The following is a 23,371-nucleotide window of genomic DNA, read 5'->3' on the forward strand; positions in this document are numbered from 1 at the left end:
CAGTGCTGAATGAGGTGCAATCACTGCCATTTCTAGATTATTGATTAAATATTCATAGATGTAGTTTTAATTGGTTAAAATGTTGATTAATCGATTAATAATTTAGTTTTTCATCTGTAAGTCCTGGTTTTCACTGGCCTGTTCGTGATCACGTAGTCTTATTGGCTACAAAAATGCAGATGAAAGTTTTGGATATTAATTCAGCTTGTGCTCAGTACTCAACTATTATTTTGAAAGTAACTAAGTAGATTACATGGAGACATGAATACAAAGCTACTTGATTACAGTAACTTGAGTATTTGTAATCAGTTACTTCCACCCCTGCATATATGTAAATTGTACAGGTCGTTTAATTTTGTCAAAAGGTCCTGTAAATACTTGAATTAAAAAAGAAAAGGTTTTTCTGGTGTGTCAGGGTTCACAGGGTTAAAATCCGAGGCATCATTCCAAACCAACAGATGGCGCCGGTGCGTGTGAAGCTGCTCTGTCTCTCACTTTGTCCGTTGTAGAAGAAGTAGTTTGTCAGTCGCCCCAGTCTCCCTGCTAGACCTCTCAGCAAGGTGTCTGCCCGGCCACCGCCGTCACACGCGTCGAGTCTGCCCCCCGAAGACACCCGCCCTGTCCCGGGTTCCCCCCGACCGAACCTCTTCCCCCGGTGATACCAGCCCGCTCTTCTCGGCCATGGCGACGAGCGCGAAGCGAAAGCAGGAGGAGACTCATCTGAAGATGCTCCGGGAAATGACTAGCCTGCCCGCGAATAGGAAATGCTTCGACTGCGACCAGCGCGGCCCGACCTATGTCAACATGACAGTGGGCTCCTTCGTCTGCACCACCTGCTCCGGCATACTGTGAGTTCCCTCCTCAGGGTCGGAGAGCCGTGTCGGTAGTTCACGGTGTCCGCCGGGCGAGGACGAGGCACCGCTGTCGGTCAGGGGGGGGGGGGGCGGTCTGTGCGGTCCGCCACGGACTTGGCGGCGGTACCGTTAGCTCGTTAGCTAGCGTTAAAGTCAGGACAGGTAACGTTGACGCCACCCTCGGTTCTGCCCCAGGCCGTTGGGCTGGGCCGGTTAGTAACGGCAGTTGGGCTTGTTTACAGCGTTACTTCATTGTGTTAGTTATAACACGAGGTATTACAGATTCATGTCGGCTCAGTTTGAGGTGGGGTCTCAGTGGGTTATTGCCTGTGTGGTCAAGGTTAGCACACCAGACGTTAGTTTCATACACATAACAGTCAAGTATTTGCTGTAGTGGAAAGTAACTAAGTGGATTTACTCAAGTACTTAGTCGAGATTTGAGGTACTTGAACTTTACATGAGTGTTTTCCGTTTTATGCAACTTTATACTTCTTCTACTTTATCACAGCTCAGAGTTTTGTTGATTGTTAAATATGATGTGATGTTTAAAGGGAAGGTGTTATAAGCTGTAGCTTTATTCTGAGTTATGTTAAAGACTGCATTATTTAAGTGTCATGCTATGCATTTATTTACATAAATTTGTAGATTTATATTTGCAGAGGAAATAAATTCTGAAATTCTAATTCAAAATTCAAATGTTGCACTTTTTACTCCACATCCTCTGACAGCTGTAGTTACATGTCAGACTGAATTTGTCATACCCTGCCTGTCTTATCCATTGAAAACCGTGAATCTCCAAATTTTGAACGTGATTTTTTTTCTGATGGATGAGCTGTTCCTTTATGGGTTGAGAAGTTTCTCCTGCTGTTAATGGGATAGTTCACCCAAAAATGAAAATTCAGTCATTGAATTTAGTTTTTTAATCTGCAGCATTGCAGAATCTCTCAAACAATGGAAGGGAATGGTGACCAGTAAAAAAACAACTGGAGAAAAAAGCCCCAGCATGCCAAGCTGACTTAAAAGATGTCATTTACACCATGTTTTTATCCTGAATCTTCACTGTAGATTCCTAGCTTGGAGCCACGTGCACATGCACACCGTACGAACTGTGTCCGTGTGGTGTGACGGTGGAGGGAACGGCAAGCTGGGGCTTTAGGTGACTTGGATTGCACCAGAGGAACAGTATGGAGGCATTTTCTGGGGTATAAAGTATAATCTGATACGATCCATTAGCACAGTGGTTCCCAAACTTTCTCTGGCAGCCCCCCTTCAGAAGCAGAAGACCACATAAATACATAAATCATATTATATTTTCATATCATTATATTGTAGGGCTGCATGATTTGGTAAAAAAGTTATTTAAAAACACCATTTAAACTGCGATTGTGTCATATTTATTGAGGTCTGTACCAAACGAGCATGTTTTCTTTTCTCTGGAGAAGAAGATTTTTAGGTCAGGTCATCTCTGCAGCACTACAGTCCCTTATTATAGTGCTGTTTTCTCATACATTTATCCTTTTTGGAAAAAAAATGTGATTTGGTTCTTGTTCTGCAAATTAGATATTACACTTGGCTATATTGTGGTTTTACTGCGATTGCAATTAATTGTGCAGCCCTGCTAATTTTCTCCCCTGGCTCCACGCCTGCCCTCTAGTTAGGGAACCACTGCATTAGCATAAGCTATCACATAAATGCTTAACTAAGCCTTTAGCGACGTGCTGTAGAGAGATGTGTCACAAGTAACACAGATGAAATTTATTTTTAATGCCAAAAAAAGTTGAGTCTGGGAAAAGTTAAAGCTAAGTAAAACAAGTGTATTATTAACAGCTTAACAACTTAATTGTTAATACATTAACAGAGGGAAAAAGATCGGCAGATATTGGTTGCAGCATCAATATTGGTATCAGACATGAAAATAGTAGATGGTAATAGTAAATATTATTGAGTCATCCCTAATAAAGTAGTTAAAATTATCTCAGCCTTAAACGTCTACATCAGTACAATGCAACATACACATTAATGCATCAGTAATATTAATCCAGAAACTTCACTGAAATGAATCATTTTACAGTGAATACTTTTACTTTTTATACTTTATTTACATTTTTCTCGTAATGTTTACATACTTTAACTTAAGTAAGGTTGTAAATGCAGGATTTCTGCTTGCAGTGAGGTATTTTCACAGCCTGGTGTTGCTACTTTTAGTTAAGTAAAGGATCTGAATACTTCACTGCTGAATATTTGAGCACCTTGTTTAACAACAGCACGTCACAGGGGAACCACCTCTAGTTGAACTTTAGCTAGACCTCTGACAACAAGGCATGTTGCAAACACACACACACCTCTAGATAAGCAGGATTGGGGTGGGTCTCTCAACTTGTGAAGGAGTTGAAAGACGAAGTAGGGCAGTGGGTCGTTCTCAGCTGCCATCTGAAATAACTTCTTGTTCCTCAAAAACTCTGCTCCGTTATGAAATCCTGAGCAGGATTTGAGCAGTGAACTTGATTTATGCAATATCTAAACTGCCCACACCCACTGAGGTGCTTATATGGAGGCAAACGTTTCTGCTAATCTTATTGTCAGTATGGCGCATGTGTTCTCCTTGACAGGGAGGGTGTCGAAAGCCCGCATCCACCCAGTGTGTCGTAGCTGTATGTGCTGTACTTGCCCTTTAATTGTAAGCTTGTATGTTTGTGTTGCTCCAGGATAAGGATGTAGACACGTTGCATTGTTTTCTGTATGAGTGTGCATATAACCTAATCAATATATAAGATAAAATGGCACAGATGAGATCATATACGGCGTTAGTCTTTATAGTTGTATGAGGCTGAGCCCATAAGCATTATTAAAATGTATAGAATTAGGACAGTAGCACAAATGTTCAACCTTTGAAGTCAGCATTAGTGAAGGCAGCTTTGCCAACATTTACAGGCTTGGATAGGTCTGTATCAGCTTTGCACATCTGGACACTTCAGTTTTTCCTCATTCTTCTTTGCATAGCTGTTAAAGTCCCGTCAAGTTGCAGTGAGCAGCAATTTTCATTCTGGTTTGGATGAAGTTCTGGACTTCGACTTGGCCACACCAGGACATTAACTTTGATTTTCAGCCAGTGCTGTTCGCATCAGGTTTTTGGCCAGGATTTGTCTTTGAGTTTAACATGAACTTCCTGAAACCTTCCACGGCCTACAGCAGCTTCCCCACAGCATGATGCTGCACGCATGAGCCTCCATGGCGATGATGCTGTGTTTTGGTCTCATCAGACTGTAGAAACTTCCTCCGCTTTGTTTCAAAGTCTCCACGTCCGTCATGGCAACCAGCAGCCCAGATGTCATGTGATTTTTCTTTTTTCAGCAGTGGTTTTCTCTTGGCCAATCTGCCAAAGCCGCAAATGGTGAAGCAACAGTTGTTGTCTGCACTGTCTTCTATCTTTGCAAAACAACCTCCTCCTCAGGTCTCTTGGTGCCCGTCCTCACTGCTGTCCCTCTCGCACAGTCCCTCAAAATCTGAGAACTGAGGGTCTGAGACAGACTTGCTGTGATTTTCTGTTTTCTTTTTTTGTGATTCACCTTATTATTCTCTGAAGTGTTTGTGAATTTTTTCCTCACCAGTCACCCTTTGACACAGACATGTGATTTTGTGCTGTACTGTGTTTTCACATCACATCATCAGTCTGGAAGTTGGCCATGTTGGAAGTACTGAATGTAAATAACTCAACTAAACTTCCAAGTGACCCTGAGTTTTGCTCAACACGGTCACTTTTGATCAACCAAATATTAGCTTGTAAGAATAACAAAGTAGTTTCTTATTAATTGCCCCCTTTAATAAGCTGGTTGAAGAGGAATGATTTAATTGTTCATATGTTAATTACAGATCAGCGTTTTGATCCAAAATGTTGTAGAAATTTAAAGATCAGTTGATAACTCATCCACACACCATCTTTTTCCAGGCTTCCAAGCCTTTGTAACATTTAAAGTTTTCAGCTGTGTATGGGCTTGGCGAAAAAAACAAGGAAGTTCATGATGTCAGGATTGGAAATAGAAGGCAAAACTGTCAGGTCATCATTCCAGGAATAGGGAGTCAGCTTATGCAGATCTTTAACACGTATTAACCTCAGTTTCTCAAAATATTGCACCCTATCCTGCTGAAGCTGTAGGTTTTTGCAGTTTCCACGTGTTTTCCTGAACTTCTCTGTGGTTTACACATCCTAAAATTAGCTTAAACTGAATATTCAGTGTGTACTCCATTCTGTTGTTGACGTCCCAGCATCTCCCACCATAGGTGTGCATCCGAGTTACCGACCAAACCATGATGTAGGTGCAAACACTCTCTCTAAACAAACAGTGAATCAGTGATCTTGTCACAGATTTGTTTGGGAAGCTTGTTTGTCTTTTAGCTTTTACCAGAAAACGGACCCACTATTTGTTCCACCTCCCAGTTACAAGTTAACTTTGTGTCACATCTTGACTATACAATTTGGCTCATTATGTGACCTCTTGAAAACATTTTCTGCACCAGTTACAGTATGATTTTTGTATGCCTCAAAGTGCAGATACTTGCACAATTAATTATTTTGTGTTTTACTTGGTTTAGATCAATTTGTAATGAGTTGTTTTAACTTTATCTCTCAAGTATTTCTTTTTTGTGGATCCATATAAAATCTTGTTTAAACAATCTGGGTGTCCAGTTTTTGCTGACACTGTAAATATTCATGTAGTTATGATGATATTTGCTTTAAGTCCCTTATAAGAGTGAGCGCAATCTTGGACATTTAAATTAGGTCTCATCTGCCGACGTACAACAGACTTGAAATATAGTGTTTAAGTGTTGGTTTTAATATCTGTACACAGAATCAGAGATGCCTTCAGGCTGCCAGAAGTGACATTTGGCGTGCAACAAAACATTGAAACACTTGAGTATCTCAGTATTATGTTTTGTGATATTGTGTCAGTCAGTTCCTCCAGGATTTCACTGGCTGTCTTTGTGATTGCTGCAGCCTGGAATGCCTTGCCTTGCTAAAATTATTGCATGCCGGCTTTTCTAAAAATAATGTGATGCATGTTGCAATGCTTTTCATATTTTTTTTTTTGCAAGGAAATTGCAGGAGTAACCCTGACCAAACAGGCTCAGCATTAATAAATGTTAATAACTCTGCTATTAAATGTCGTTTGCACGGGGGACTGCTGTGATTGGTGGAACATGTGGGAAGCTACAATGATTGGTCACATTTGCAGAAAAGTTGCGGTGATATGGCACAGTTGCAGGGTTTTGGCAGAATTAATGGGAATTGGTTGAATTTGCGCTAATTGTTACATCGCAACTTCCTGGAGGTACTGATGATATCATGACACATGCAAATATTAGTGACAGTGGTTCATTATGGGTTGTGTTTAAACCCCACTAGAAAGCAGTGTTGTTATCTACCTTCACTGCATTAAAAAATACACTTTTTTAACTCATAGTGCCAGATTCTTTCTAGTGCACAGCTCTAGAGGACATGTAGGCCTATAGTTGACTGCTTTTACCCACCATTAGCTTCTTCATGTGTGCTGCTGTCCAGTTTTACTGTGGCCATAAACATAAAGTGGCGTAAAAGGGTCAGAAGTGCCATGCATGCGTGTTTACAGCTGTGGGCTTTTGGGGCTCCTCATGAAACTTGTTATACGTATGATCCAGGCGATGCAGGGAGCATCTCTCTGGTTCTGTGGTGAAGTTAAGGTCGATGTGTCAGTCTTGGGCTTTGGGAAAGTGTTACAGGCATTTCTTCTTTGTTTTCTAAGCCACTTTGAGGTCACAAGTATTTCTCAATTAGCTTGTGCCTTTTTATCTTGATGCATTCAGTGAATTTACAATTGCATTCCTTGAGATTTAAATCAAAAGAAGTTGAACTAGCAGTAAAAGCTGACCCCTGATGTTTTGTTGGTTTGCATTTTAGTAATGTCTGTCAAATGTTCAAACATACATGCAGTCTGGAAAGAAAATGTATTGATGCATCTGTGGTTGAAGTTTTTGTTTGCTTGTTTCATAGCACATGAACAGTATTGGGTTGCATCCTGCTGCTCTTGTTCTTAAGCTAACATATACCTCCTCCACCCACAGGCGAGGACTGAATCCCCCACACAGAGTGAAGTCCATCTCTATGACCACATTCACACATCAGGAAATCGAGTTCTTACAGAAACACAGCAACGAGGTATTGTGCACACTTTGCAGCAGAGGACATGTTTCACATTGTGTAACATTATTTTTACTCTCATGACTTTCTGGTTTTGATTGAGAAGTGGCTCATGTTGGCATTTTTCTGAACCCTGCTTAGTCAACTTTATTGGCATTCCTCTCTCCCTACTTTTTTTCCTCCCGTTTCTCGTCATCCCCTCCCCCCCTTCCCTTTACTCACTCTCACCTCTCTCCCGGCTTTGCCACCACCCCCACCCCAATCCCCTCCTTACCTCCCACTCTCCTCATTCCTCTGCCCCCCCTGTAGGTCTGTAAACACATCTGGTTGGGCCTCTATGACGACAGGACATCAGTTGTTCCAGATTTCCGAGAACCGCAGAAAGTAAAAGAGTTTCTTCAGGAAAAATACGAAAAGAAAAGATGGTAACATAAACATATTGATTTTTCTTTGATAAGTTTTGGCAAGAGTAAAACCTGTTAAAATATCATATCAGGATCACACCGATATTCTTTGGACACACATTGCATACAAATGGGTGAATTAAGCAATATTTTACAGTTGGGAGCATATTGCTTTGAATAATGGAAAAATAAATAATGGAAAGGTATTAAATACTTCAGAGTGCTTTAAAAGTCTGTGTCAAACATTCTGCAGGTCACTCAGTAATTCTGGCTTGTTACTATCGACTGTGCTTCAAAGGAAAAGAGTGCTGAGAGTCGAGTGTTACCTCTGCCAAAAAATACAACATATTGCAGTTATGGATTTGGATAATCATATGTTTTAGTTTGACAGCTTGCTTTTCATTGTCCAAGGCTACGTGTCACTTTCCAACTCTGCAGTGTCGGGTGAAAGAGAGCACAACATTTAAACACAGCGCTTTATGAAGCGTTTGATAAGATTGAAATACTTCCTTTATCCTGATCGGATCAGTCACATAGTGGCCAGGGATCAGAATATATAAGGTGTTTCTGTTTCCCTTTTTTATGCCTCTATATTTGTGCTCTTTCTTGACTGCCTAGGTATGTTCCTCCAGACCAGGCAAGGGCAGTCGTAAATGTCCAGGCCTCTGTCTCCGGCTCCTCAGCCAGCAGCACTGGTAGTACCCCAGAAGTCCAACCTCTCAAGACCCTGCAACTCAACAAGACCCCGCTGCGCCAGGTAACAGAAATGTACACTGAGCCTCCTTTAGCTCTCAAGGTAACCATCAAGGATGCACCGATTTATTTGCCGGTATTCACCTTGTTGATTGCTGTCAGCTTGCCTGCAAAAAAGACATTTACTGAAAGCAGTGGCTGTTGCTTATCTGCTGCGCTGCACCTCATTAAATGTTGTGTTCGTTATTTGCGGTTGAACTCAGACAACAGTAGCTAGCAATAAGCTTGCTGTGGTTGTACGTTTTACCGGTGTTACATGGTGTTTGGTCATACACCAATGACATGACACAGCCTCCATCATCAAAGTGTGTTATTAATGTTTAAGACTTGTAACATTGCTGGCTAGTCACAGCCTGATGAGAGGTCGCTACTTGGAAACTGAATATGGCTGTACAGACTGAAGTCTGCTGGAAGTGCAATTCTACGGAGCCTAAACAGTCATGGGATGCGCACATACATAAAAACGAGTATGCTTTTGTTCAGTATGTTACCAAGGAGGCATTAGCTGGTGCTAATTTGTCAAAACTAAGGCTAAACAAAGCTAGCCTGACAAGGAGCTAACATTACAACTGGCCTGTATGTAACGTTAGCGTTACTTTACAGCTCATCTGTAGAGGTCAGCTACAGCTCTTGAGGTCCGTGTGGGAGATGTTTGATAAACCTGACAATTAGGAACTTGATGAAACTTAACACAAGTTAGTTAACCAGGAGGAAAATTCCCTCAACTTGGTATTTCCAGCTAGCATACCAGCTGCTACTGGACACAACTCTGGTGTGATGTAAGAGGGCAACTGGTGCCATGTTTTTCTGATTTCCCTGGCACAAAAGGGGGGATAAATAACAACAAAACACAAAAAACATTTGCATGGGCTATCGGCCAAATCATCACTTAGACATTGGTATCGGCCCAGAATTTCACGGCCTGTTCATCCCTCTATTTTGTATTTTGGAATTTGGTTGGAGAAAAGTTTTAACCCTCTTTTTTTCTTTCCCCCCGGCTGCTGTCCAGTCTCCAGGGCTCGCTCGGTCCCAGGCTCACAGCGCCGCTCAGGAGAAAAAGTTTGACCTGCTCTCTGACCTGGGAGGAGACATCTTCGCTGCTCCACCCACTCAAACCTCCAGCTCAACCAACTTTGCCAACTTTGCACATTTTCCAAGCCAGTCAGGTAAGAAAGTTTTCTCTCAACAGTCCAACATTTCTTTCAGACTGATACAGATTAATGAAGATAATTTGCACTTTGTAGCCTTTGGTTTTTCATCATCCCATGCATTGCCATTGTTTTATTTCCACATTCATTGTCTGAGTTAATTTTTCCTTGTGTATGGCCGCAGCACCTCAGGGTAATTCAAATACCAACTTTGCCAACTTTGAGGCATTTGGAAACACTGCAATTCCATCCCATCTGAGCACGTCACCCTCCTCAAAGTCCTTTTCATCAGGTACCCCCCCTCCCTACCATTGTCTTACCTCCACCCTATCCACACACACGTACCCTCACATTATTTTTCCTATTTATGTCTTACTTACTGTGTCCACTGGGCGAGCCCCTTCTGTATCCAGCAATGCTCTATAGATACTTAATACTGTTGTTGCTAAGCAACTGTTGAAAATTTCACCCATTTCTCTTTTTGGGATAATTTTAAAGGTTTTTAAACTAATGCTCAGTGCAGCAAACACTTAAAGATCCCCTCCAGACACGTTTTAAAGTATGTAAAAATGCTCTGTTATGATTAATATTTTGTTTAAATGGTTTTGACACATATAAAGTTTGTATTAGCTGACAGCTAATGCTAAGTCCTGCTCTCCATGTTGACAAATCTGCTCTGTGCTGGAGGCCGAGTTTGTTATGTACTAAATCTAGCCTATAGTATATTTGAATCTCAGATTTTAGGGGAGTGCAAAGACATCACCCCCTTCAGTAGAGGAATGTGAAAACACCTCTCTAGTGACAAACTCTGCACAGATATAAGTCAGTATAACCAAGGTCAGGCATTTAAAGGACCACTGTGTAGGATTTAGTGGCATCTAGTGGTGAATTTTCAGATTGTGATCACCTTGCCTCACCATCCCTTTCCAAGCATGTAGAACCTCTTTCACACATGGACTGCAACTCTCCAATCCTCTAGAAACTACTCGGAGGAGCTCAGTGTGTCTGCATATTCTGGATCAATCTGAACCCAGCCAGCTCCTTAGTCTGGGTGAGCTCCATGTGTCAATACAGCAGGGCAGTGTCTGGAGCAAGCGAGTGGGTGTGTTGGTGACGCTGCGCAGTTTGCAGCTGCTCGCTGGTGAAGCCTTGGATAGTTTTGTTTTCATACAGACTATCTGCCAATCAGTATCAGCCTACACGAGTCCAGTATTTTTTAACCTCATGTTTTAATGCCTTTCTGTGATGTGAAAACCCTTCACCTAAACCATACAGATAAGTTTGACGTATACAATCTCCTTACGCCTACATACCAGTGTTACCACTACAGGATTTTAGCCCTGTTTTTCTGATCGCCGACAGGTTTTCAAAATTGTCAACAAAATTTCCCAGATCAGAGGCAAATCGGCTCTGGCCTTGGTGAGCAATGATTGCTATATGTCAGCTGTTCAAAGATCTAATCCAGAGCTAGGAGAGAGCCTGCTGATGTCTCACTCCTGGTAGATATCAAACAGTTTTAATATCTGGTCGTGACGGGGATGGATCAAGAATTCATACAACAGCTGCAGTCAATGAGAGCAGAAACGGGCCGGTGGCGGAGAGATGGAAGAGCACCAAAGCAGCAACCAAAAAAGCACAAGTATAGAAAAAAATAACTAAAAGTAGTTAAACATAAAATAGGAGTAGTAGTTAAAAACTTCAAACTGGCCCACCTCCTGCTGAAAACAGGTCTGGATATGTGATATGACAACAGTAACAGCCTGCACATCGTTACTTTATTATGAGTAATCTAATGTCACTTCTCTTTTCTCTTCGTCTCTTTCAAAAGAAGTGGAGGAGTTCATTGCAACAACAAACACAATATCAGTCCCAACATAGTTCTACATTTCATAATACATAATTTCATAAATTAACAATGTTACAGAGAAATGCACTTCCAAACTACATACATGCAAACATCTAATGTCACTTCTTATGTGTTTTTGTGAGGAAACTTGGTTTGGAGAGCAGACAGACTCATAGGGCTTCCTCAGATGTTGCGTGCAAAGCACAAAAACCTGACTGACAACAACAACAACACAATGATTTTTATTGTCAGATGATTTTACACATTCGACACATGTATGAATATTAAATATTAGATTTCTTCCATATTCTGCCAATAATTCCCTGTTAATATTATATATTGGACCTTTAAAGGTATATAAACATGAAAAAACACATTTTTAGTGGAGGGGATTTTTTAAGACATTCTAAGTTAGCAATGTGAGGAACCAATATATCTTTTTTATTCGGATTGCTTTAAGAAAGACACGTCAGAGCTGCTTACTGCTGTGAAGGGGGACACCCAGTGGACATTTAGCCCTAAACCTCACATTGCTCATGTTATAAAATACCAAGCTTTTCCCTTAATCATTCAGTGATTTCTTTGTCTTTTTATCATTGGAGTGTGCATGTGTGTGCATGTAGCGTTTGATCTTTGAATATCTTTTTTTTTTTTCCTACACAAAATTTGTTACAAGGGGGAGGTGTGCCAATCCCGTCAATGTCTAGTGCCGTCCCCACCCAGTCCCAGACAGCGAGCTGCAGAGAAGATCGCTATGCTGCTCTGGCTGAGCTGGACAACGAGCTCAGCACCACTGTCTCTACAGGCAGCAACGTGCAAGGGTGAGAAACTGGCAGACACACACACGTACTCATTTACTCCTTTGACAGCTAAACTGCTTTAAGGGATAGTTGGTATTATTTGAAGTGGGGTCGTATGAAGCGCTTATCTGTAGTCAGTGTATGAACTACAGTAGATGATGGTCGGCTCGTGTATAAACATTTAATCTGAGTGTTTTATTTACAGGAACATATTTGGACCAGTGCTTGGTTCATCGCCAGCCCAGAATCCACCTGTGTTACCCAGCATGCAGCCTGGCTTTGGAGGTGGTAATTGTGACTTCTGCCACAGTGATGCACACAGAGTGAAGAAACATTTTCACATGTAGCTTATTTTGCAACTTCCTTCCTGTGTTTCATCTAGCTGTCCCATCCACAAATCCATTCGTTGCTGCAGCCGTTGCCCCGGAGATGGCCACCAACCCTTTCCAGACCAATGGCAGAGCTCCAGCTGCAGGTGTGTGTGTGCGTTTAATGTATAGTGTCTTTATTCTATTTATTTCTTTGTGTTACTTTGATGTAACCCAGTTACATTACCAAATAGCTTTGTGATTTGCCAGAGTATCTAGAATTTACTCCTCCTTGTTGGGTGTGTTTGTGTGGTGCGTGCGTGTGTGTGTGTTTCTGCACACATGCTGTGTGTGTCTTGTAGCCTCGTTTGGCACTGGCTCTATGAGCATGCCCGCCGGCTTTGGGAATGCGTCTTCCTACTGCCTCCCGACCAGTTTCAGCGGAAACTTCCAGCAGCAATTCCCTGGCCAGGCCCCCATCCCTTACTCTCAACCGGGGGCCTACCACCCTCAGTCTAATGGTTAGTGGCCTCCCACACCCCTCTGTCCTCCCACCCTGCCCCACCTGAGCAGTACCTGTCTGTGATGTAGGTCACGTGCAGCATTTTCCTCAGCATGAATCACATGTGTAATCTTTATCTACATGTTGACCCTCTGCACTGGGAATTGTGTTTAACTGCTGCAGCAAATTCAAAGTGTGACTTGTCAGTGGCAGCTACTGCACAGTGATAAAAGGTTGCATTTAGGGTGCAAAGCTTTAGAGTTCTGCTCTGTATGAATGTCCGGACCAGAAACACAACAAACAAATCAAACATCAGTCATAAGGCTCTGTTCATGTCTGAATGCAATCTGACACTGGGGCTTGGCTCTCCTGTTGATTTTATTTTTCTCCTCTTTATACTCTTGGTCCCTTAGAATTTTTAGAACTTAACTGTCATAATTTAGTCATTTATAAAATGATTGTTTTATCTTTGATTCTTTATACCCTGCTCTTTATGGCCTGTTGATGTAACAGTTGCAATGAAATATTTTTACACATTGCTTAACTGCTGGAAAGAGCAGACTCAACCTGTTGTAAATCCTCTTCCCTGTGTCACCCTTAGGCCCTGCATTCCCAGTCTACGGTCAGAACAAGCCCTCCATGACGCCCTTTGGGCAGCCCATGGCTGGCCCTGGCATGTCCAATAATCCATTCATGGTGAGCATGCATTGTCTTTTGTTTCCCCAACTTTTTAAACAGGGTTCCTACACGGTGTGGAAAATATGGAAGTTTATTTCAGTAATTTTTGGGCCTGGATAAATCTTAAAAAAGGAAAAGAGAGTATGGAAAAACATTCTGTTTATATTCTGTCTTCTAAAATATAAAATTTCTAAAAATAAAGTGATCAAGCAGAGTGCTTTTCATAGCGTTTGGAGCAGACAGCCAGAGCAGCCAAAACAATTTTTTTGAGAGAGAGTGCGGGCAGAAGCCAGCCAGCCTGCAACATAGCCCTGCCCCAAGTGCCTTATAATTTGGACATTTGTGACAAAGTTAGTTTGAAAGAAAATGCAGCAATATCTTTGAATTGCATATATACACAGCATCACACTAGACACAGTGAATAAACAAGGCTACACCGACAGACGGATCATAAAAAATATTTTATTGGATGTTTTCAACTCATTTGCTTTTTATGTACAAAATATACTAAAATATGGGGGAAACAATAATACAGTATTATTAATTCAGTATATTAGCGGTTTACGGTGCCAGATATGTCAGTCATAATAGATAAAAAGTTTTAAAGTAGTTCAGATAAACTCCACATACATACAGCACTGATGCAGCATTAATAATCTAATGTCACTTCTGGCATATGTTTTCATAAAATTATGTAGTTTCAGTGTTTCCTCCTAAATGCACCTGGAACTGTAAATATTATTTTGTTATAGACATTCATATACAGGTTAATTACCACACATTTGAGTAAAGCAAATAAACAGAGAGGAAAGGGACTCCCTCTTTAGAAACTTCACGCTGTGGATGCTTCATATCCAGGTCATACAGGTGTGTCTCTGTGAACACAACGGTAACATGCCGCACCTCGATGATTCAGTATTAATCATCTGATGTCACCTCTAGCATGTTTTCATGACGTAACATAGTCTGACTTTACTACCTAATTAAAAAAAAAAAAAGAAAAACATTAAGAGAAGTTTCCCGAAGAGAAATCGTTCTCAGATTAGGGGACCGTGGTCTAATGGTCATCTATTGTGAGGATCCTTGACATGAAAATGTTTGAGGGACCCATGATAGATATTTGTACTGAGATATGAAATATGGTCAGAAAAATCTGTTGGGAAATTTGACTCTGGAATTTTGAAATGGAAAATGTGAGGGAACCCTGTTTAAAGACTGTTAAAAGTGTAAAGGAGCTTTGAACTGATTATTTCACTGAAAACCCTCCTATGTGTACAATTTGATATGAAATAGATAATTGTCTTTAATTCACTTACTTATTTTATTGTGTTCTTCTTGGTGCCTTAAATCTTTTTTTCTCCCTTTGTTCTTTTAGAAACACATTGTAATTACATCTTCAACTACAGTGATATAATTGGATATGCAGATGCTAAAAGAAGAGGAAAAAAGATATTTATATACAAAGTACATATTTGTGTACGTGCCATGTATTTATGGTACTTTTCAAAGTCCAAAATAGAAAAGAAAAGTTTCAAGAGAATATATTTACCAAATATAAAGTCTCTCATCCTTAGTTTGTTTAGTTTGAGTCAGAGTCATAGACCCATTTCCTTAAATCAAAAAATAATAAACACAGAAACATGACTGTATACATGCAGACAGGAAACAATAAATAACGAAAGTGCTTGTAGCAGTTTGGCTTCACATTGTCACATAAATGTTAGGGTTCGATATTTAGACACCTAACAGAAATACAATAAATGACAAATCGATAAGAATTGTAAAAGTTCCTTTAGTTCATTATCTTAATAAAATCTGATCTCAGAGATTTGATAAATTGCACCCATTGTTCCAAGTGTTGTATGAACTCTTTACATCTTATAAATCTCTGCTGTCACATCTATCCAGTTATTTATAGTAGGTCCAGTATGCAGTGTCTTAAATCTTAATGCTGACTTTGTTTTTTGTTTTTTTTAGGCAGGAGCCCCGGCCGGGTCATTCCCATCAGGGGGTTCGTCCACCAACCCTTTCCTGTAGCACAGCTCCCGGTCCTCGCCACCAGAGGGCAGCATGCAGCACATATTCAACGCACCTGTTCCGTCATGCAATTAGAGGCAGTACATTTTTTCAAAAAAAAAAAAAGACTCTTTTTTTTTTTTTTCATAAAAAAGTTTACAACACTATGAAGGAGTGCAAAGGACTATATTGAAGACTAATGGACTGTTATGGGGGAAAGTGTACTGTTTGGACTATATACAATACATTATATGCTTTTTATTTTTTTGTTTATGACTGTAAGCTCTGTGCATATCATCATTTGTAATCACAATTAAGTACATGTTATGTATAACAAGGACTGAGTTAACAAGGGTGAGTATACACACACCTTATGGAAAAAAAAACCCCACTACAAACTATCTACATAGGTAAGGGTATAAACTTTTTAAGATTATTAACAGGGTTCCATCCAAATCCATGATCTGTGGTTTGAAGCAACCATGATGATGCAGGTATTTCATTTTCAAAAGGGATTTTGCTTTATTATTTTAGCGTAACTGCTACTCTACCGGCACTGAGGTGCGAAATGTCCGTTATTAACTCACAGATCCAGATCCAAGTTGCCTACAAACCTGAAGCAACCAGACTCACATGTTTTTTAAATTAGAGCAACATCCTGAGCAGGTGGATGGGACGCGGCGTTAATCCTGGACTTTTAGTTGTCCTTTTAAATATTGCCAATATCTGTGAAATCGTGGGGAAAAGAGTTTGGTTTGAAACCGAGGCCAGCAGAGACTTTAGATTTTTCAGCCCTCTAAATGAAGGGACAGGCATGTCTACTAGAGCACAAATGGAAGAAAGAGACAAGACATGCAGGCGTTAAGATGAGTGTTTCTTTGTCCTTTTACGGTACCCTACCTAATCTATAAAACACTGTTTAAAACTGTTAAATACACTCTCGTTAACCTCTCCTGCTGGCTGAGGATGTCAGAGGAGCAAATTTCAGATATTCACTATATTTTATGAATATGTAAAGACAAAAAGGAAAGACTGTTAAGAAAGCTTCAGCGTTATGGGCGTGGCCCAAATTGGGTTGCCTCAAAACAAGTGAAGCGATTATTCACGTGGTTGCCAGGAACGACAAGTTTCCCAGAAACCCGCCGAGGCAAAAACAACATTTGGAAACAAAATATTTATGAAATGTTGGTTATGATGTATTCACTACACTCCCCTGATATCTGTCTTCTTCTTTGCCTTCTGATCGGAAAACTTTCACAGTGAAGAACAGGATGAGGGGAAGTATTGATCTCCCTTCAGTTTGCTTTAAAATAAGGCGAGGCAAAAGAACAGATTCGTTTAGGGATTATTAGGCTACGTTACTGGATCAGCCTGGGACTCTGCAGAGCTAGAGTCTCTATTGTGCCACCAATGACTAACAATAAATTTGACAATGTGTTTCTTGTCTTTGCAAGAATAGGTAAGTAAATGTGTACATATATAAATATATGTATAAATAAATTAAAAGATTTTTAACTACATAACTGTGTCTCAATAGTTCTATTCATTATTCCAGCAGATAATTGAGTTTATTTGGAAAACCCAGTTTAAATTAAGACTAATACAACAGCTGTGTAATTAATCCTAACTTTGTGAGGATTATTATTACTAATTAAGAATTTGTCTTTGAAATGCTCAGCAGTTTTTAGTAATGTCTTGTCCATCTAAATTCTGTTAGTAAGAGTAGGCTAAAATATTAGAAATACTTACAGTATGACAATAGTATCAAACTAAACTCCCAATTATACATAAAAATGAATCATACCAAAACAAGCCACTGTAATACTAATGAAAGCAGAATTTGTTGCAGGCCTTTTGTACTAGTCTGCTGAGGACCTCCTGAGATTTGAAAAAAAACCAAAACATTTCTTTTAATTTTATTATTTATGTATTTATTTATTTATATGTTTTTACAGGTCTAATTAATTCTGTGAAAGAACATAAGAGAAAATTATTAGAAAGAAAAAAATGAGACATTTATTGAAAATATTTGCACCATAGCACTAAATATCCATAGCACACACACACACACACACACACACACACACACACACACACAAACACACACAGAGAGAGAGAGAGAGAATGTGTTTCATTTCAAGTGCAAACATCAAATAAAATGTGAATTTTGATTATTTCAAATAACATAAAGACTAAAAAATAAGTATAATATGAAAATAAAAATAATAGTCTGGGACTTAAACATGAGATCACCTGATTGACAACTAAAATGCAGATGAAAGGATGAAACTTGTACCCAGTACTAAATTATGATTGTAAAAGTAACTAAGTAGATAACGTGGTGTCCTAAATACTTAAGTACAAGTAAAAGTACAGACATGAAAATCTACTCATAAAAGTACAGCTACCACCACCACCCCCCCCCCCCCCCCAAAAAAAAAAACTACTTATTGACAGTATTTCAGTATTTGTATTTGTAGTTACTTCCACCCATATTTTAAACAGTTTAATTAAAATACAAGGAACCGTGACTATTATTGTACAAACTCAACCACAATGTCTTGCATACAGTTTTCTGATAAGTTTGATTTGGCTAATATAAAAACAAACAAACAAACAGATAAGCTAACTGTTCCTCCTTCCTTCAGTCGTCCTTCGCCGTTGCCATGACAACACAGAAACTTTGTCATGGCGTCGCTTTTGACAGACCCGCTGTATGAAATCTCTGGACGGGCTCCTCCACCCAATAAGAATTTTTATCATTTTGCTGTCACCAAATCAGACGTAAGTATCGACATGTTTTGAAAAGTTGTTATTACAAAGGGGAGAAGCTATACGTTTTTGCTATCTAGTCTAATTACCTGTTAGCTGTAGCTTAACTTCTGTCAGCGCTGCTAACAAACGTTAACATTAACGGTAGCTAACCTCTGTTAGCTAACTGCACCTGCCACAACCACAGAACTTGGATTAAACGTTAGCCAGCTGTTAGCGAACAAGTTAAGGTAATTTCTGTTTGTGGCTAGCGTTAGTTAGCCAGTTAGCTCGTTTTTTGCTCTTGTACTTCTTAAAATATGTTCAGGAATGTCTTGAATACAACAAACAATGAAAAGTAGAATAAGAGAAATGAAATTTACGCTTGCAGAACATCTAACGGTAACGTTTAGTAACGGTAGCTGTTTTCCCTGCAGCCATATTGATATGAAATAGAGTTAGCAGTCAACACAATTAAGGTTTTGTGGCTTAGCAGAACCTTTCCAGCCTTTGCAGTAATTTCATGTTGGTGTTTTTTTAGGTTTGTGTGTCAGATTGTGTGATTTTTTTTGGTGTTTTTTTTTCATAATTCCATATCACATGTAGCTTATTAAGTCAGCCATATTGATATCAAATAGTAGGATAAACACAGGTGTTGCCAGTTATACTAATTAAGGTCCAGTTCTATTTAGTGTAGCTGAACCTTTCCAGTGATCCAATGTGTACGCTGACTTTGATTGACCTGAATGGAACCTGTGTTTAATGTACTACTTCATATCAAACTGGCTGATGTGGAAAAAGGTCAGTTAACATTGGAACTCACTCACTGGCTTGTGGTGTGGGTGAATGTATTAGACTGTTTTACAGTTCTTTTTGTTTATGAAATGTAGATTCACTGTAGATCCTTAGATTGGAGCCACGTTCATGTGCACATGCACACTCGGCGGGTGTGTTGTGATGTGTACAAACAGCATGTTGGGGTTTTAGGACACTTGGATTACACCAGTCAAACAGTATGGGGGCATTTTATGTTTTTTCCAGGTGTTTTTTATGTTTGAAAACTGGTCACCATTCACTTCCATTGTTTGGGAGATTCTTCAACACTGTTTTTCTGTGAAACTCCAGCAGTGTTTTGTGAACTAACAAAATAAACCCAACGCTCAGTCAGCATGAGTGTGAGTAGATAATGACTGAATTTTAATTTCTGGGTGACCTATCCCTTTAAAAAAAGAAATAGGCTATACCTTGTTAAAATATTTGTAATCCCACTGATCCTTTTGATGCTGATTTTCAGGTGATATGGAGATGGTGGAAGATATCTCTGAGAACTGTAGACCGGTACTCCAGGCCTGGGGAGCTGAGGGAGTCTCACCAGGACTTCTTGGATGACACTGGGCTGCAGAGTAAGGACTTTATATTTAATACTAGAGCTGAACACATAAGACAGATCTTTGCATTTCAACTTCCCCTTTGTTTAATTTGCCATTTGCTTCCTCCTTAATTGAAGGAAGAGAGTGCAGTGAGAAGTTTAAGGTGCAGTTTACAAGTTTAGAGATTAATAAGTGTTTTTTTTTTATGGAAAAACAGGAAAAGCTCAGGTGAAAATAATGAGAGGGCTGAATTCCATTTAGATTCCTCAGTTTCAGGTTCTTTGTATTGTGCATACTGGCACACTGTTACGACTTGCAGCAGACACTTAAAGAGAAAGGATTGTTTATGTTATTAGTAACATATTTGCTTTTGTGAAGTCAGAAATGTCTGCTGTGAAAAACAAACAGCAGTCAGTTCTTGTGAACCATTGGCTGCTCCGCTCTCTGATCATATGTGGTTCAATGAGGACAGGGCAAAAACAGTCAGATGACAGATATTTTAACTTGTCATAGCAGCACGAGCACAGTTGAAGTAAATTTTGTTAACAATGGCCCAGTTCCGTGGAGTGCCCCAGTAAGACATGCCAGCGAGCCAGCATGCACGATACCTGGAACCTGGATCTAACTCACCTAAGTGGCTAAAATGTCTTCTGTGAAAACGCCTCTATTACAGCACTATGATCTGTAAATTGTGTGTTTGTGTGGCTCCTCATTAGTTTATAGTAGAGGTAGAGGTGCCTCCATAGTCATTTTGTGCTAGTGATTATATATTAAAAAAATACTTTTACTGTCCAGCTCCTATGGATAGGTGCTTATCATCAAGACGTTATATTATTTATTTGTATTATCCCTGGCTTTGATAAGCCTAGGAAATTATTTCTAGCATAATTTTTAGCATGTTCTGTCTATTATATACATATATTATATACATGCTTTTTATTATACAGTGCCTTAGGTGTTTATTAGTGTACATTCAGATAATGTATTTTGAATATTGTGAGATATGTGAGAGCTGACTGAATGCTTGAATGGATGACAGCTAAAATAATGGGCTTCCTTCCAGGTGAGGTCAGTATGGTTTTCGGTCGTCAGATATTGCAGTACACCAAGGCTTTGTGCCAAGGCCATTATGATTATCTGGAGCGCCTGTCTGATTCCTTGCTTCTGCGGATAATAAATTACCTCGAACTAGAGGATGTGGGTCAGCTTGGTCGAACGTCACGCAGGTTCAAGCAGGTGAGAGACACACAAAGAGGGATGGTGCCAAAAATAAACTGTGTTCTGCAATAACGAACATCAAGTCTATTATTTAAAGGTCCAGTGTGTAAGATTTATGGGGATTTATTGGCAGAATATGGTAGAAAACTATATACTTATATTCATAAGCATGTTTTCATCAGTGTTTAATCACCTGAAAATAAGAATTCATGTGTTTTCATTACCTTAGGATGAGCTGTTTATATCTACAGAGGGCACAGGTCCTCTTCCACAAAGGCTGCCATGTTGCACTGCCATGTTTCCTCAGTAGCACAGAGTGGACAAACCAAACACTGGCTCTCGATACAGCCTTTGTATTTTGCGTGAGTTTTGCAGCCACTGTTGGTTCTCCTACATGTGTGGAAAGGGAGACTGAGACAAAGTGTTTGCAGTCTGCAAGTGCCCCACTAGAGGCCACTATATCATACACACTCGTCCTTTAAATATAAAATAATATTCCATTCTTACATTGTTGTAATAAATTTTATCAATGCAACAAAATCAGCTCTTATGTTTATTGTTAATTGTGTTCCCTCTATTTTTCACTTCTGCTCCTCAGCTCTGTAAGTCTGAAGAGTTTTGGGAGCAGGCAGTGCGGCGGCGCTGTAACACTATCTCAGCTGAGGTGGCGTCTCTGGCACTTGAGGCGGGCTGGCGCAGCATCTTCTTCACCAGCAAGCTACAGCTGCAGAAGATGATCAGCCGCAGACGGCTGAAGACTGAAGAGCAACAGGAAGGGCAGTTCTCTGACCCAGAAACAAAGGCAGAGGAATCGCCAGATGAAAACTCAGATTCAGGCCAGACATCCGGTTCTGAGGAGGAATCTCACCCTGGCTTTATCCCTGATCCAAGCCCTGGCACTGTCACTGTTACTGGCCTTGATGCCAGCTCTTACTGTGATGCTTACCCTGACCCTGACCCTGAACCAGAGACTGGCGTTGTGTCTGGCCAATTGTTGGAGGACAACTGTGTGGTGGAAACACCAGTGCAGAACAGTGTACTGAGCAATGGTGGAGGAGACTGCACTGCAACGTCAGACAAGTTACTGAGTTAATCCTTTTGCAAAATGTTGCGTAAGTCCTGTGTTTCAGGATTAGCGTTGTATTGATGCCATTTATGCACATCTCTGTTTCCTTATATTTGTCAAATGTGAAATTAATGTTTTTATGTTTGTTTGATATGACTGCTGGTTGTCTGCTTGTAGATATTTTCATTAGCATGTCCATTGTGCCATGACTTTTCTGACTGAAAACCCACAGAAGGACATTGTTGTATATGATAGTTGTTCATTGTAATATGCACTATTGTAAGTTGTAGATTTAATATGAATTTAATATACAGTATTCAATTCTGCTGTGTTGCTTGTCTTAATGAACTAATTCTGAAGTTAAACCTCAGTAACTACTCGCCATTTTATGTTGAGACTCATCTTTACTTGAAGGGACACAAATATGGTAAGTCAGGTATCAGTTTAATTGGGGGGCTACAAGTAGTTACTCGTTAAGAAAATCAGTAAGTTATTTAGGAACTGCTCTTAATTGATAAGCATTTATTACTTTTGCTTTTACATCTTTCCATTTTAATGTTTGTGAACCAGATCAGTGTTGTATTTGAATAAAGGAGGAGCTGCTCCTGTGAGATCATGATGTGTTATCAGTCTGGCCAGGAGTTGTGTTCCCTGGTTGTCCCATCAGCCAGTACCCACGATCCTGCAGAAGAGAGGTTCCCTTCATCCTTATCAGGTACCCAAGCTCCTTCATCTAGCTGCTTTCTTTTAGTGTGGAGGAGGAGTGTTTTTGAAACAACTGTAAATTTAAAGAAAAAATGAAAAATTTCAATCAAGCAGTATAACATTTCCAAGCGTAATGGATGTTTATAAAGTAGCTGGACCACAATGTACTATTTCCTTGTACACTTAAAATGGTAAGATAGTTAATCGATGTGAAACTAATTTATCAGTTTGAATGTTTTTAGTAAAATTGCTTTTGTAATGTGACGTCTGATTTCTCACTCTCAGTTTTCAGCTCTTAGATTTAGCTTTATTTTTCCACAGTGAGACAGACATGCAACTGAAGCTGAGGCTTGAGCTTTTGTTTTCAGGATAATGGGCTCAGCTTTACATTGACAGACGATTCACAGTTATAAATAACTGATCAATTTGCAGTAGAGGACTCATCATCACTTGTCAGTGTCAAAGTATAATGTTGCACTTGTCTTGCTCTTGTGTAGGTTCAGTGTCCCTGCAGTCTGGTGAGGACTGTTTGGATCACAATATTCATATTTCTGTATTTATATAATGCTAGGGTCGTATATATTTCTCCTTTAATTATTTTTATTATTTTTTTGCACTAGAGACATCTGGGCTAAACTGAACCTTGTCATTGGCCACCTTTGGCCAGCCCTGACCTAGAACATGGTATAAATTGTTCTAGTAGCCTACCCCTGTATTGATGTACATCACAAAGATTTATATAAACAACTACTCTCTAAATACATATAAACTTGTGTTTAG

At 39.8% G+C, this 23,371-nt stretch overlaps 2 protein-coding genes across 3 annotated transcripts; both read left to right on the forward strand.

The window, feature by feature from the left end:
- Window positions 1-66: 66 nt before the first annotated feature.
- On the forward strand, window positions 67-16,556 carry agfg1b (ArfGAP with FG repeats 1b). 2 transcript variants are annotated; one of them, XM_084732659.1, is made up of 12 exons: window positions 74-848; window positions 6,951-7,044; window positions 7,336-7,451; window positions 8,049-8,187; window positions 9,193-9,349; window positions 9,516-9,623; window positions 11,854-11,998; window positions 12,183-12,262; window positions 12,360-12,452; window positions 12,648-12,806; window positions 13,389-13,483; window positions 15,443-16,556. In XM_084732659.1, the coding sequence occupies exons 1-12, from the start codon at window positions 682-684 to the stop codon at window positions 15,500-15,502; spliced, it is 1,413 nt and encodes a 470-aa protein (XP_084588785.1). In that variant the 5' UTR covers window positions 74-681; the 3' UTR covers window positions 15,503-16,556. The 2 variants fall into 2 exon arrangements, with proteins under 2 accessions (XP_084588786.1, XP_084588785.1); XM_084732660.1 differs by lacking the exon at window positions 9,516-9,623 and having other exon boundaries at window positions 67-848.
- A 1,533-nt stretch (window positions 16,557-18,089) lies between these two features.
- Window positions 18,090-22,264, forward strand: fbxo36b (F-box protein 36b). The gene is made up of 4 exons (XM_084732526.1): window positions 18,090-18,265; window positions 19,527-19,635; window positions 20,666-20,838; window positions 21,419-22,264. The coding sequence occupies exons 1-4, from the start codon at window positions 18,170-18,172 to the stop codon at window positions 21,911-21,913; spliced, it is 873 nt and encodes a 290-aa protein (XP_084588652.1). The 5' UTR covers window positions 18,090-18,169; the 3' UTR covers window positions 21,914-22,264.
- Window positions 22,265-23,371: the final 1,107 nt, after the last annotated feature.

Source organism: Lutjanus erythropterus, chromosome 12 (assembly GCF_056507025.1).
Source record: "Lutjanus erythropterus isolate fLutEry1 chromosome 12, fLutEry1.hap2, whole genome shotgun sequence".
Classification (NCBI taxonomy): Eukaryota; Metazoa; Chordata; class Actinopteri; order Lutjaniformes; family Lutjanidae; genus Lutjanus; species Lutjanus erythropterus.

Coding starts and splice junctions, on each gene's coding strand:
- agfg1b (XM_084732659.1), top strand. CDS start 682: ATGGCGACGAGCGCGAAGCGAAAGCAGGAGGAGACTCATCTGAAGATG. Junction 7,452..8,048: donor AAATACGAAAAGAAAAGATG/GTAACATAAACA, acceptor TTGACTGCCTAG/GTATGTTCCTCCAGACCAGG. Junction 9,350..9,515: donor ACATTTTCCAAGCCAGTCAG/GTAAGAAAGTTT, acceptor GTATGGCCGCAG/CACCTCAGGGTAATTCAAAT.
- fbxo36b (XM_084732526.1), top strand. CDS start 18,170: ATGGCGTCGCTTTTGACAGACCCGCTGTATGAAATCTCTGGACGGGCT. Junction 19,636..20,665: donor GGATGACACTGGGCTGCAGA/GTAAGGACTTTA, acceptor GCTTCCTTCCAG/GTGAGGTCAGTATGGTTTTC. Junction 20,839..21,418: donor CGTCACGCAGGTTCAAGCAG/GTGAGAGACACA, acceptor TCTGCTCCTCAG/CTCTGTAAGTCTGAAGAGTT.